This window comes from Diadema setosum, chromosome 12, assembly GCF_964275005.1.
Source record: "Diadema setosum chromosome 12, eeDiaSeto1, whole genome shotgun sequence".
In the NCBI taxonomy this organism is placed as follows: Eukaryota; Metazoa; Echinodermata; class Echinoidea; order Diadematoida; family Diadematidae; genus Diadema; species Diadema setosum.
The window spans coordinates 1,802,199-1,816,702 of record NC_092696.1 but is presented as its reverse complement, the minus strand read 5'-3'; the positions used below and the strand labels follow the sequence as shown (position 1 = coordinate 1,816,702).

At 38.2% G+C, this 14,504-nt stretch overlaps 1 protein-coding gene across 1 annotated transcript; it reads left to right on the top strand.

Annotated features, from left to right (window-relative positions):
* Positions 1–5,310: 5,310 nt before the first annotated feature.
* Positions 5,311–13,761, top strand: LOC140236103 (uncharacterized). The gene is made up of 5 exons (XM_072316075.1): positions 5,311–5,457; positions 8,742–8,839; positions 9,855–10,023; positions 11,072–11,137; positions 13,274–13,761. The coding sequence occupies exons 1-5, from the start codon at positions 5,355–5,357 to the stop codon at positions 13,759–13,761; spliced, it is 924 nt and encodes a 307-aa protein (XP_072172176.1). The 5' UTR covers positions 5,311–5,354.
* The last annotated feature ends 743 nt before the right edge of the window (positions 13,762–14,504 follow it).

Sequence of the window (14,504 nt, the reverse complement as noted above, 5' to 3'; positions counted from 1 at the left end):
CTATGTATGTTGTGTAGGCCTATGCAGCTTCGATTACTAATACAGGGATCGGGAAAAAAGTAATCTGAGGAAAAAGTGAAATTGATTGTTGTGGTTGTACACTGTAATAATTTGACATTTAATGTCGACAAGTAGTAATAAAATTCAAATTGAGTCATATTTTACCTGCATGTGTCACTTTCTTGTCTGTCTAGTGATCACAGAAACAATCTGCATACTCGTCATCTTCCTCCCCCTACCCCTCTCACATCTACCCTTCTCCCCCCTCCTAGCAAACAATCTGCATACTCGTCATCTTCCTCCCCCTACCCCTCTCACATCTACCCTTCTCCCCCTCCTAGCAGACAATCTGCATACTCGTCATCTTTCTCCCCCTACCCCTCTCACATCTACCCTTCTCCCCCTCTTAGCAAACAATCTGCATACTCGTCATCTTCCTCCCCCTACCCCTCTCACCTCAACCCTTCTCCCCCTCCTAGCAGACAATCTGTATACTCGTCATCTTCCTCCCCCTACCCCTCTCACATCTACCCTTCTCCCCCCTCCTAGCAGACAATCTGCATACTCGTCATCTTCCTCCCCCTACCCCTCTCACATCTACCCTTCTCCCCCTCCTAGCAGACAATCTGCATACTCGTCATCTTTCTCCCCCTACCCCTCTCACATCTACCCTTCTCCCCCTCCTAGCAGACAATCTGTATACTCGTCATCTTCCTCCCCCTACCCCTCTCACATCTACCCTTCTCCCCCCTCCTAGCAGACAATCTGCATACTCGTCATCTTCCTCCCCCTACCCCTCTCACATCTACCCTTCTCCCCCCTCCTAGCAGACAATCTGCATACTCGTCATCTTCCTCCCCCTACCCCTCTCACATCTACCCTTCTCCCCCCTCCTAGCAGACAATCTGCATACTCGTCATCTTCCTCCCCCTACCCCTCTCACATCTACCCTTCTCCCCTCCCTCCTCCTAGAACCGGTGGTTTGAATCTTATCAGTAGTCCTTAAGGTATTTTAGTATGATTAAATAAAAAATGACATAAATATAAATAAACATCCTGCTCAAGAAGGACACCTGTTTTATATTGCGAGAACGGTTTCACATACGATTCTACACGCTTCATCAGTTCGTCTGATTTGACGGTGGGAAGGCGTCGTTGGTAATTAGCGCAGACGCACTATACCGACGTAATTGTTCAGAGCCAGGCGTCGAGGAATTCCCCTGATTACAGAGCTGTGCACCCTGCTCGAGAATTATCAAATACTTTTCATCATCAGAATCACGAACATCAAAACCAGGGCTCCCTCCTCTTCAGTCTTTCCCTTTAAAAAAAAATAGAAGATGAAATGAATAAAAATGGTGTCAAAATATGTTCGGAGACGTACTTGAAAATCATAATGCATGCTATCCACAAGTCTGTTCTATTATACTTTGGTGCGAAAATGTCAAAGTTCATGATAAATCAGAATTCTTGCAACTCAACATTCAAGAAATCTTTTAAATGTATTAAAAACATCCTAGTGTATGAGGTTTAAGAAAACATGCTTTACTTTTTATAGTTTTGACTTTGGGTAAGTAATGATGTAAAAAGTGAGCAATCTACTTGCATAAAGGAAAGGCTTTAAGAAAAGGTTTGAGTTGAGCCCTGACAATTATGTATAACATGATTGTGTGTGTGTGTATGTGTGTGTGTGTGTGTGTGTGTGTGTGTGCGTAATATTCAAGTCACAATGTTTCATATGGAAGCAAATCAAAGCACAGCAATAAAAACAAATGTTGTACGTGCAGTGAAATCAGACTATGTTTCATTGCTTTCAAAATTATACAAAATTGCTTTTATTCTTTTTTCCTACACACATTTCGAAGAAGACCCCGTGGTGGCGCGAATACCTTCTATGGCTCCCTCTACCGCTTGCTCATTTTGATCCCTCACCAAAGACTTTAGACACCAATCGCTCCCTTTATCATGAAAACCAATCCACATCAATCTAGAAATTATACATCTATGTACAATCTTGTTTTGATACCAATAAATAAGTGTTGTGACTGACCATAAAAAAACATCGTGTGCAGAATAAACATTAATATAACCGAAGTTGTTTATGATATTGATATCCCTCAATACTCTTTCTCATAGATTATTCATCTGGCGATATGTCACTGAGTGTATGTCACTGAGTGTGTGTCACTGAGTGCATGTCACTGAGTGTGTGTCACTGAGTGTACTTGTATGTTTGTATGTCACTGAGTGTATGTCACTGAGTGTATGTGTGTGAGTGTATGTCACTGAGTGTATGTAACTGATATGTCACTGAGTGTATTTCACTGAGTGTACATGTATGTCACTGAGTGTAATATGTCACTAAGTGTATGTCACTGAGTGTATGTCACTGGGTGTATGTTACTGAGTGTATGTCACTGAGTGTATGTCACTGAGTGTATGTCACTGAGTGTATGTCGCTGAGTGTATGTCACTGAGTGTATGTCGCTGAGTGTATGTCACTGAGTGTATGTCACTGAGTGTATGTCACTGAGTGTATGTCACTGAGTGTATGTCACTGAGTGTATGTCACTGGGTGTATGTCGCCGAGTGTATGTCACTGAGTGTATGTCACTGAGTGTATGTCACTGAGTGTATGTTACTGAATGTATGTCACTACAGCTCTCCGCACCCCTTTGTCCACCAGCCTTTCATGGCTGGTTGCATTTTACATCGGCCTATTCATTTTTATGTCAATTTACAGGAATATTTGTCAAGATTCGTGCAACATCAACAAGATGCTACCAATCAAGGATTATGTTGATGCCATACGATTGTGAAAACGACTCTGAGTCATTTTCAGTTTTGCTGATAGTACCTGCTTACTGGCAACGTTGCTTTTTATCATTTCAGTTCTCGTAGCTCTCTGATCATCTGAATTCTTTACTAACGTTTTCAATGTTCCTTATAGGGCCCTTTTTTTTTTTGTTGTTGTATAGGCAGGTATTTCTTCTTTTTATGCCTCACCTGTACAGAGTAAACCACACATTTTTCTTTTTAGTCACTGTTAAAACGTGCTTTCTGTAGAGGAGAAACTGGTTTACACTAACATTCTAAAATTAAACAGCAGTATATACAGTCATGCAATTTGTGAAGATTTGTAGATCGAATAACATCATGAACATGGAAATAAATCTTGCCACAGAAATTAGAATCTTTGTATTTCATCAGAAGTAATGTATCTGTCCATCTATTGTTTATGCACCTGCAAAAACATCTGAAGATCATCTTCCATCATTCGTGACGAAAATCAAAATAATCCTTGTCGATCAAACTACCGCAACATTCAAATAATAGCGTTATAACAACATATATGTGACTGAATGTAATTTGAAAGTTACAGGAACTCAATAGAATTTTTTTTCTCTACTATCCCATTACTTCTATTTTTTTTTCTTTCAAGGCCACCCATTTGTTGATAGTTTCAGATGTTTTCTTTGTTTTCCATCATTTGGAAAGCATCAATATCCCGTTCACCTTATATAAGTACACAGGATGTGTTCAGACAGGAAAGTCTTGTTGATTGAAACCTAATATGGAGGCTTGAAATCTTCAAAAAACAGTTTGTGGTTTGTCTCCCTGGTGGAAGTGTTAAAACATTTGTCCAAGGCCTTTCCTTTAAGTCATGGCCTTATTAGGTGGATGAATCTGTAGGCCTATACATAGATAGTCTCACACAGAGAATTATTGATTATATCCGTATATTGTACAAATATTTAGATGAAAATTGGAAGATTTTCACTTTCATATACAATTTACTGTAAGATCATTGTTCTCAAATCTTTATGTTACATTCAGTTTATTCATCATTTTCAAAAAGAAGCTAGAACAAGGGTCATTCAGAGAGCTTGAGACTACCATTCTCATGATCATGACAAAACTGGTAATCTAAACTCTAATCAATAATTTGTTCGACTCATTTTTTTTGCTATGTTTTTTTATAACAAAACAGCCATTTATTGTTCTGCTCTTTTTCTAGGTTTTATCATTGCTAACACCATTGGAATTATCATCATTATTTTCTAATCTTAAAGGAGTATAGTGGCACCATTTATCAATATTAACGTCTACCATGTTTATTGACGAGGGTAGGATGTTTACTCCTATCCCAAGCCTGGCTATTACCACGACTACTTTTCTCTATATAGATCTCAGCTGGATGCGATGAGGGGACCAGCAATCGAAACATCACGGTGAAAACGCTTTGCTTTTTAACAATATAACACAGCCCTTATTCCCACAATGATAAGAATCATTTTTATCGACGTCCACTCGCAGGTTTACAGTAGTTTGGTCCCGAAAGTACAAATAGCTATTTGCTTTAATACACACTCTGCCTGAACTATCTACTCTAGATCACTGTGAGTCTCTTCTTCTAAGACGACTGGGTAAATTAGGTAATGGACGGTGGCAATACCTTCCAAACGGTCACATCAGTATTTCGTCATCGGAAAAGGGAGAATGAGATTTACATTCACACTTCGACAGGCACGGGTAAAACCGATTGTACATGGTGATTGAGCATGAGCAAAAAAGTAACATATTTTGTACTGCAATAAAAAGCTGGCAAACACAAATACACATACACACTATACAAACCGACCGACAGACACATAAGATGAGGGAATTTTTATCATTATTTTCCCACATTATTTTCCCAAAATACTTTGTGTTCATAATCATCTCATTTTTCTTCATTTCCTTGCCTTTCGTTTGCTCTCTTTTGTTGAAACCTTTTACTTATACCAAATAAAGAGAAAAAGAAAAAAAATATTTACGAAGCATATTGAGATTTTAGTTACTTGTCATAAAACGTTGTTTATCCTGTGTCTACTCTCTTACATTATTAGCAAGCCATGCATGGTCGGTAAACTCGTACTACAGTAGCAAGATATTTTTTTTTCGTCGACTTTCCCCTGTCGGCCCAGGTAAGCCTACTTCCGGTTTCCGTTGGCGTAACCATGGATTAAACTTTCCGAATCTGCTTTATCACTTTCATGATACATAAAAATTGGACTATCGTTTGGAATCAAGGTTCCCTATTGTCTGCGTGATGTTTATCACTATGGTTACAAGGGAAAACGAAAAAAGAAATTCCCATCGTAACGAAAAACAAATCAGAGATCAGTCCTACTTTACCCTTGTGCATGATTTACATGATCGACCTCCGCCACCCACACACGACATCCGCTTGGTCCAATAGACCTGAAATCATCCTCTAGGTGATATAAAAAGATAAATAACTTTCCTTCACCAGAGAATGATAACAACTCGTCGGACGGTGAGGTCCTAAACATTGACAGACTTTGACATTGATGATGGAGTTTGTGACGATGAGGTTTGTCTTGACCCTTTTCTCCTCCCTGGTTGTAGGAGGACATTTAGTGGCTACCATGACAACGCCTCCTCCTGCAGAAGGTAAGTTACCTTTAGTTATGCACGTTTACTTTCTTTTTATTCATCATGGTCTTTAATTCCTTTCTTATAGATTTATTTCATTGTCTTCTTCTTGATCCGGTATAGTTTGCATTCATATGTCATAAGTCTTTCATAAACATTTTACACGATTTACAATAAGTCCTAAAAACACCCTGAATTCGCTGCTAACACTTATGAGCATTGGGTTTGTTTGTTTGTTTAATAGATACTTTATTTTCAGCAAATCAATAAATCAATCAGCAAATCAATATACATAAGGCACATAATCATGAACATGTGGTAAATATACAAAATAAATTCAAAACTGAGTCGTTTGACTTGCGTAAACAAAGATATAAAAGGTAATTAATGATACAATATACAATATGCATGTCTATGCAGCGGGGATTACAACAGCAATTATGATTATGGAGCGATTATGCGGAGGGCCGCCATTGTAAGCATAGCTTGAAAAGATGGCCGGCCAGAGGAAAAGGTAGGGACGTATACTAGTGTCGTAATAATACAATACAATACAATACAAATTCTGCTGCGAAGATAGCAGGGGAAAATAAACTCTGATGTGTGATGGTGGTGGATGTGCGTGCAAGTGCTAGAAAGTGCACAAGGGCAGATATATGCTGGCATGTATATAATCGAATTGGTTTGCTGGAAGAGGGAACGATATGCTATGTTGCTAGTTTGGAGACCAACATTAATCATATGAATTATTTGTTTTTAATTTTTCATTTGAAAAGTATACTGTAATAAAATGTGCTTCTTTAAGTTTGCTTTAAATGAAAACAAGGAGGCACACTGTTTCAACTCCTCAGGAAGAGTGTTGCGTGTTTCCGGACCGTGATGTCTGATTGACTTTTGAGCAAGTAGAAGCTTTGGATTACTTAAATGAAAATCATGGGAACGACGGGTTGGGTATTAATGAATATGGTCATTGGTTACTAAGGCATTAAGAAAAAATAGTAATAAATTTCGTGTGTGTTTATACATAAATATGGCAATTAGGTATATATGTATATCATGGGCCTTTAAAGTTTTTAGGTGATAAAATATAGGATCAGTGTGAGCCAAGAAATTTGAGTGTGTGCATATACGAAGAGCCTTTTTCTGAGGAATAAAAATTGTATGCAATTTAGTTTTGCTACAGTTACCCCATACAATATTGCAGTACATTACATATGGTAAAAATAAAGTGTTATACAACATTATTAAAGTTTGATCATTAATCAAATACTTTATTCTCCTTAAAACACCAGTTGTTTGAGATATTGCTGTAGTAATATTCTGGACATGAGTATTCCAAGTTAAATTGCTATCTAGCGTCACTCCTAGAAACTTGGTTGAATGTTTCTCAGCAATGTTTATATCATCAATATAAATACTTCTAGGAAGGGTGGGTTGGGATTGAAGAGTATGGAAATGTATAAAACATGTTTTATCAATATTCAATGAAAGCTTGTTACTTCCAAACCATTTCGAGATATTGCCTAATTCTATATTAAGTGTATCAATCAGTGTTGCAATATCCTTGTGGGAGTAAAAAACGTTAGTGTCGTCTGCAAATAAACTGAAGTTCAAACGAGGGGAGGAATTGATGATGTCATTAATGTAAATAAAAAAAAAAAGTAGGGGCCCCGAGGATAGATCCCTGAGGGACACCACATGACACGTTAGAATATAATGAGTAACTAGATTTAAATGCAACATATTGTTTGCGATGACTTGGATAACTTCTGAACCATGACAAAGTAATCCCTCTCACGCCATAATTCTGTAATTTTTCAAATAAAATGTCATGATCAATAATGTCAAATGCCTTACTAAGTTCCATAAAAACTCCAATTATGTGTTCTTTTTTAGTAAGTGCATCAATAATGTTATCGACAGATTTGATTATAGCATAATCGGTAGAAAATCCTTTCCTAAAACAAAACTGATTCGCATTCAATACATCATTTTCAATCATAAACCAGTAAAGACGCTTGTAAACTACTTTTTCTAAAATTGTCGATAGAACAGGCAACAATGAGATGGGTCTATAATTTTTCATCATTGATGGATTTTCTCTTTTATAGATGGGGATAACTTTGACGATTTTAAAAGAGTCTGGATACTTGCCATTAAGTAGGGATAGATTGAATATATGGGTGAGAGGGGCTGCTAGGGGGTAAATCATTTTTTTCAACAAATTCACCCTCAAATTATCAGGCCCACAGGATTTACTACATTTCAGAGATCGAACAGTATCAATAATTTCACATTCATTAATTGGAGTAAAAAACAAAGAATTTTGATTAGGGTTGCCATATACAAGTACTGTATCACATAGCATTTAGTTGAATTAAGATAAACTGAGACGTTGTATGTAGAGAAATGATATATCAGCATCTTGCTTTAATCAAACCGAATCTACTACGAAATCAAACCTATATTTTGCTGTAGAAACAATGGGGAATTCACCCAACAATATAGAGGAATACAAAACATAAATACACGTATCTAACGCTCTGCAACAAATCAAACATATTTTTAAGTGAAATTCAAACTCATGGCAGGGAGACAGGTGCAAAAAGAATTAGTTCAAACAGACACAACAGTAAAGGTTTCACAATATAAGAATAGAATATAGAACGTGTAATTGTCACATATTTTCCCCAAATAGTGACATTGAACATTACAATATCAACACCAAGAACTTATTTCCTTCTGTTCTTCTTATCAATTATGTTTCATTACATTTCCTCTTTCTTTTCTGTCTCATTTTCTAGTTAATTCGTAGCTCATATGAGTTGAGTGTCTCTTTAGAGAGAAAGAGTCCAATTACATTAATAAAAAAAAACAAAACAAATCACCATCAATTTACTCAACTTGACTGAAATTTTCTAAGGTAATCAGCGTGATATGAGAAATTCGGTGAAGTTTACGACATTCTTTGCACCTTGCGTCAAAGTACAAGTTTGAAACATTTTTTTCTAGATCACAGGTTTGATTTTGAATGCAGTCGTGTATAATGTATACTCATGTTCTCTACTTAGACTGGAATATATCTTGACTTTCATTTACCGCTTGAACGTTGTTTCGATCACATACTTCGTCTGTCTATTATTTCCCATACATCGAGCCACGATATCGATAGTTAACACAACTTAATGCCTGAAATTTCGAGGTCAAGGTTCATGGCAATGATCTGATCCCGTTTAATGATTAATCACGTGACCATATCTGGTTTCCATGACGACGCTTATTCATCATACTTCAATCCATAGATGTCGATTCAGAGCAGACAGTGAGAGATTTGTTGCAAGAATTCCGGGATGAAGTAGCCGAGCTCCAAAGAATGCTACGAGTGATACATAGTTTGCAGGTATACATTAACTGCCATCCAACCTTTTCTTTCCCTCGGCACTCCCTCTCTCTCCTTGCCCTTGATCTGTGCGGCGTTTTCCTTTTCATTTTTCCCTGAAGAAAGGAATGTGGCCAGGGAGACAGTAGACTGTAGAGATAGGGAAATTCGAGGTTATTCCAAGTTTCTCTTACTAACATTGCTTCAAATTAAAAGGAAGTAAAAGAAAAAGTCTTTCTCTGTCATGTGACTATGAAGTCATTTGTGTAAAAACCCTTACATGTCCCCCCCCCCAAAAAAAAAAAGCAGAGGAGGCTGATTCAATTCAATTCAACTGGAGCGATATACTAATAGACAGAAGATATATGCTTTTGTCACAAGTAAAAGGATTGTAATGAAAAGAGGTTAGGATGTGAGAGATACACTGAACAACACACGTTCTCTCTTCTCCTCCCGTCTCCCTTACTGTATTCCAAAAAAAAAAAGAACCGTATACTTGGTATTGTTCGTCATCGTACCTTTACATGCTGAATATAATGTTGCGATTCTAGCTTGTAATTAATGTTTATGCAAATGAACAGCATCCTATTGAATTAAGTACAGCACATTATCACACTGTTTATGTCTTACTGGTGTGGGGTAAATAAAGTACCTTTGTGTTGTGCTCAAATTATATAAAAAATCATTATATGATTATTGTATATATAATATAATATAAATATGTATTATCAGTCATCAATGTTTTAATGACTGTTGAAAAAGCGGCATTTTGGATTATCAAGTGTAGACAGTAAAATATTAACGTAGCATAAAACACATGGAGTTTTATTGAATCTTGATAAATCCTCTTGAGCATGATTATTATTTCTCGTCGCTCAAGATATGATAAATATGTTATATCATCCTCTTTCTCTTCTAATGACACGTTCGTTCAAGTAGATTAAGGACCAAATCAATGCACTAAATGCTGCAAATCAATGTGAAAGTAAAGTTAACTGAGATATATTAGAATAGTTCTTTATTCATTTTGCCTCAGTCATCGAGAGACGGCCAAGGTGAACAGCAGTCATCCGAGCTGATGGTATCTTCACCGCCTGTCCGTGAAGTCAGTGAAGGTCTTCTCACCAAACTTCGGAGGAGTCGACGAAATGTGAACAGATCCCTCTCTACGACATACACGACCAATGATTCTCATGGTGCCAACGGTGAGGGCAGAACAAAGTACCGAGAGTATAACACTATGTTATACTAGGAGTTACACTCTTTTATATTCTTCAACACTTTACGAACTAATCGAGGAGTCGCATGATACTTAGTACTGAACCAGCTGGACCATTCAATTCTATGCTATGATAACACAGTGTTAGTCTAATGACATTGTGCGGTTGATTAGAAATATGTAGAATCACACGAAATATATAGGGCCCCATCTCTCTTTCTCTTCTTCTTTTAAAACAACAACACATGAAACATTCTTTTCTTTTTTCTCTCTTTATTCTAAACAGCGTATAATATACAAGATAGTCCTGTTTTGCTGGCCTCAGCACGAATTCTTACTGGATGGAAATGGCGCATTCTAAATCATTTCTAATGCCATCATCATCTGTATTGTTATCAAGAAAGTTGTTCTTGATGATAATGAATAACTGAAGAAAGTATAGCCGACCTACAGAGTTATTTTAAATGCCTTTCTAAACACAGAACGGAAGGTCTTTTTTTCTTCCATTCCTATACCATTAATTTCCGTCAGGAGCCATATTTCCATTGTACAGTAATTGAAACAATAATTATACTATCAGCAACCATCACACATCATAATAAGCCAACACCATTACATCAGCCATCCTGTCATCGCACACAGAGAGTTAGCCACACTCTCATTCTATTCGTCACCATCACTCCGACTCGATTGCCATCCATCACGTATTGATCATGAAACTACCAGATGACTACCATCACAGTATACACGACCAGTATATTCCTTCAGTCACCATTAAATACCCCTGAATAACATTTGAAACTATCGAACATTATTATCTACCAGCACATAACATTAGATATAATCATTCACCATTAACCACTATACGATACCAGTTGCTCTAAACCTAACATTGACCAGTTATCCTCACATTTTAGCTGTCTTCAAGTTTGTACCTTTTCAATTTCAAAGTTTAGTTTATTCATTTATTCGTAGGGGTAGCAACAATTCCGGTTATTCACAAAATTTATTTCCATTCGTATCTTTGACGGCAGGAGGAGTTATCTACACCCACTGGGGACAACCGAATTGCTCGGATGGAGCAGAACTCGTCTACACTGGTAAGTTCGCCAAACTCTAATACTCGTGTATCAATCCAGGCAAATCCTGAGGAAGAATTGTTCACAATAAAACTAAATGAGAACGCCTACTTCTTTTTTAACCTTAAGTTTGTCATGGCATTAAATTCTTGCGCTTATCAGAGTTACATGAATTTATCATAGCTCGTAGATGAATTTTGATTAAGATAATCCATGCTCATACTGTAACTTACTATCAAAAGAAAAGATAATAAATTGGTCAAGAAATTGGCGTGCATTTTCTCCATCTACTTAATTAATAGACCATGAATGTGTACGTGTAGCATTTCTTTATCTTTCTATTAAAGGGGCTTAACACTTCTTTCTTTTTGGTTGTCTGTCAGCGTCGAAGTCAGAGAAAGACTAGGTGTGTCCTCGTTGATGTGTCTACATGTGGCTGCGTAGCCCCAAACTGGAGGCGTATATTGTATTAGGTTGGAAGACAGGTAGATGCATGTTGATGTCGTCTCACTCGAGCAGCTGCAAGGCGTTGGTGGCGCTATCTTCAGAGGCAGTTACAGCCTTCCTTGTAAGGGCCCACCGGCGATATGACAATGTATGCAGCAGTCTAGAGTTCATGGACCGTAGATTTGCCCATCTGAGAGGGCCTTGAGGGTGTCTTTGAACCGCTTCTTGGGGCAGCCTTGTCTGCGACTACCGTGGTGTGTCAGCTCCCTATAAAAGAGATGACGAGGGGATCTTCGAGTCTTCATGCAGATGACATGACCGGACCAACGAAGCTGATCGAGATTGGAAGATTTTGGCTTCGATGCTGTAGATTGGCTTTGTCCAAGCATTTTGATTTGTGATGCGATCTTGCCAACCGTATGCATGATGGATCGCAGAGAGCGCGCTGTTCCGGCTCTTTGGCATGTCTGCGGTACAGGATCCATGTTTCGCAACCAAAGAGAGGAGATAAAAGGACTACTGGGTTGTATACCTTGAGTTTGGTCGAGAGGGAAACACCTCGAATTTCGTCGAAAGTCGAACGTTCCTGTGCTGTAAGATTTTGGTACGTAGTCTGCTAACTGCTAGGCTAGCCATCTTTATCGCTTACTGCGATTTCGTTGTCCAGAGTACCATCACTGAGAGATCGTACTGCCCAAGTGTTTAAAGCTGTTGGCATTCTTCAGCGGTGTTCCATTGATATTGATGCTTGGCTGACAGGGAAAAGTGTTTGTTGTTGGACGGAAGAGGTCTTCTCTCCTCCCGAGACTCTGCTCCAGAGAACCTGTTGACGATAGTCTATAGGTGGTCCTCTTCGTGGGCCATCTAAGCACAATCACCCACAAACAGACCTTTGGGAACAAACCTTGATAATAGCTATAAAAAACCCTCGAATAATATATTATTTACTCATTATTTATCTAGTGATCAACGTCCCACAAGCTTTGCTTTTTAGTGGATCACTATTTTCCATAATCGAATCTATTTTCTGCACGTCCACGAAGTATATACGTATTGTTCCTCCTAATTATTGTATATATATATATATATATATATATATATATATAACATATGTTGTTATACAATTTATCTCGGATATTACATGAATCTTTTGCAAATGTTTGAACAATATCATTTCATGACATGTATACTTTGTACTATGTTTTGATTTTTGTTGATTGGAAATTTGTACTATGTTTTTTTTTTTTCGTTGATTGATTGGAAATAAACTGTGATTGAATTGAATTGAATTGAATTGAAACCTCTCTAGCACACTTGTCTTTGCGGTAAGACGCCTCAGATCATCTAATCTGTAGCTATCTAATGTAGATACCGAGCTTAAAGTCTCTAACAGCATGGAACAGGACTTGCGCGACTTTGGTGACACTGTCGAATGACTTTGCTGTTTCCATGAAGACTGCGAAGAGGCTCTGCACATTCTGCTCGACGATTTTTTTTTTCCTAAACCCGTCTAAAAACGGATGTTACGATTGCGGTGGTAGATTTTTCTCTGCAATGAAAAGATCAGCCTATCTAGGTTTACGCGGGCGACACTTAACACTATAAACATGATAAAGATTTTGATGAACACATATTTCCATTAAAATTAAGGACTTTTTCTGAGGATCTAATTCTCCTTTCCTTCCTTCTTCCTTCTCGTATCTCCTGTAGGCTCAGTGGCAGGGGCGTATGCAACGCATGACGGCAGCGGTTCGAACTACCTGTGTATGCCAATGGAGCCGATCTATGACCAGTTTGAGACATCTGGGCACGCCAAACGAGGTCTGCTGTACTCCACTGAATTCGAGACAAACACGGCGCCGGTTTACCGAGAACTAGACGACCAGACGCCAACATGCGCCGTGTGCCGAGCGCCGCCAAACCGCTTGACGAAGCTCATGATACCGGCCCGTAACGTGTGTCCTTCTCAGGAATGGCGGCTGGAGTACAAAGGCTACCTAATGTCAGGACTTTACACTCACAAGAAGACTGAATTCATCTGTATGGACGGAAACGCGACGGCCGTGCCAGGGACCTCTGGTAGCCAAGACGGTGGCGCCTTCTACATGGTAGAGTCCCGCTGTCTCGCTGGGGGAGGGATGCCATGCGGACCGTATGTCAATGGTTACGAGCTCACCTGTGCCGTCTGCACCATCTGAGGCTTGACGACTAAAATGAAAACATACATGTCTTTATAAAGCTTAATGACGTTAGTTATCTACAGAGCAGGAATAAGTAACTTGTCCATCTGATATATACCGTCATGGAAGGCAGACTTTGCAAACCTCTTTGTGCAATGCACTATCAATGTTGTACATGAAAGAAAATGATCATACCAAAACATTCTGTGTATTTTTTTAAAGCGTAGAAACACACAGACAGAATGACAGACAGTCCAGCACAATGGAGAGGGGTAGAAAGATTATTAAAGTTCCAAGGTTAGAAGAAAGGAGTAAGGCTTTAAAAAATATTGAGGATATGCGCTGCCGCACTGCAAAAAATCGGTTGAAAAGGCGAGTAGGGATAAATTTCAGGAGCTCATTGTGGTAAGATCTCCGTGTATCACTTCAAAATATAAAACATATTTCTAAATAGGTAATTGGTCACTGTTCTTCTTGTTGATTTTGAACTTCAACAACATTAACAAGAACTTTCCTATAAAGTTCGTGATTTTTGAAAAAAAAAAGAGAGTTGGAAACACATTTTTTCCCAAAGTAACACCAGTCGATATGATCCCCTACTGGCACTGTGGGCGGGTGTTATACCAGGGCTACACACTAACTTTTTTGTTCAAATTTCAAATTTTTGGTGGCCCGAGAGAAAAATTTGGTGGCCCCGACAAAAACAACAACAAAAAACATTAAAAGTCCTGTTTTTTTTAATGAGTCAAATATCTAAGTTT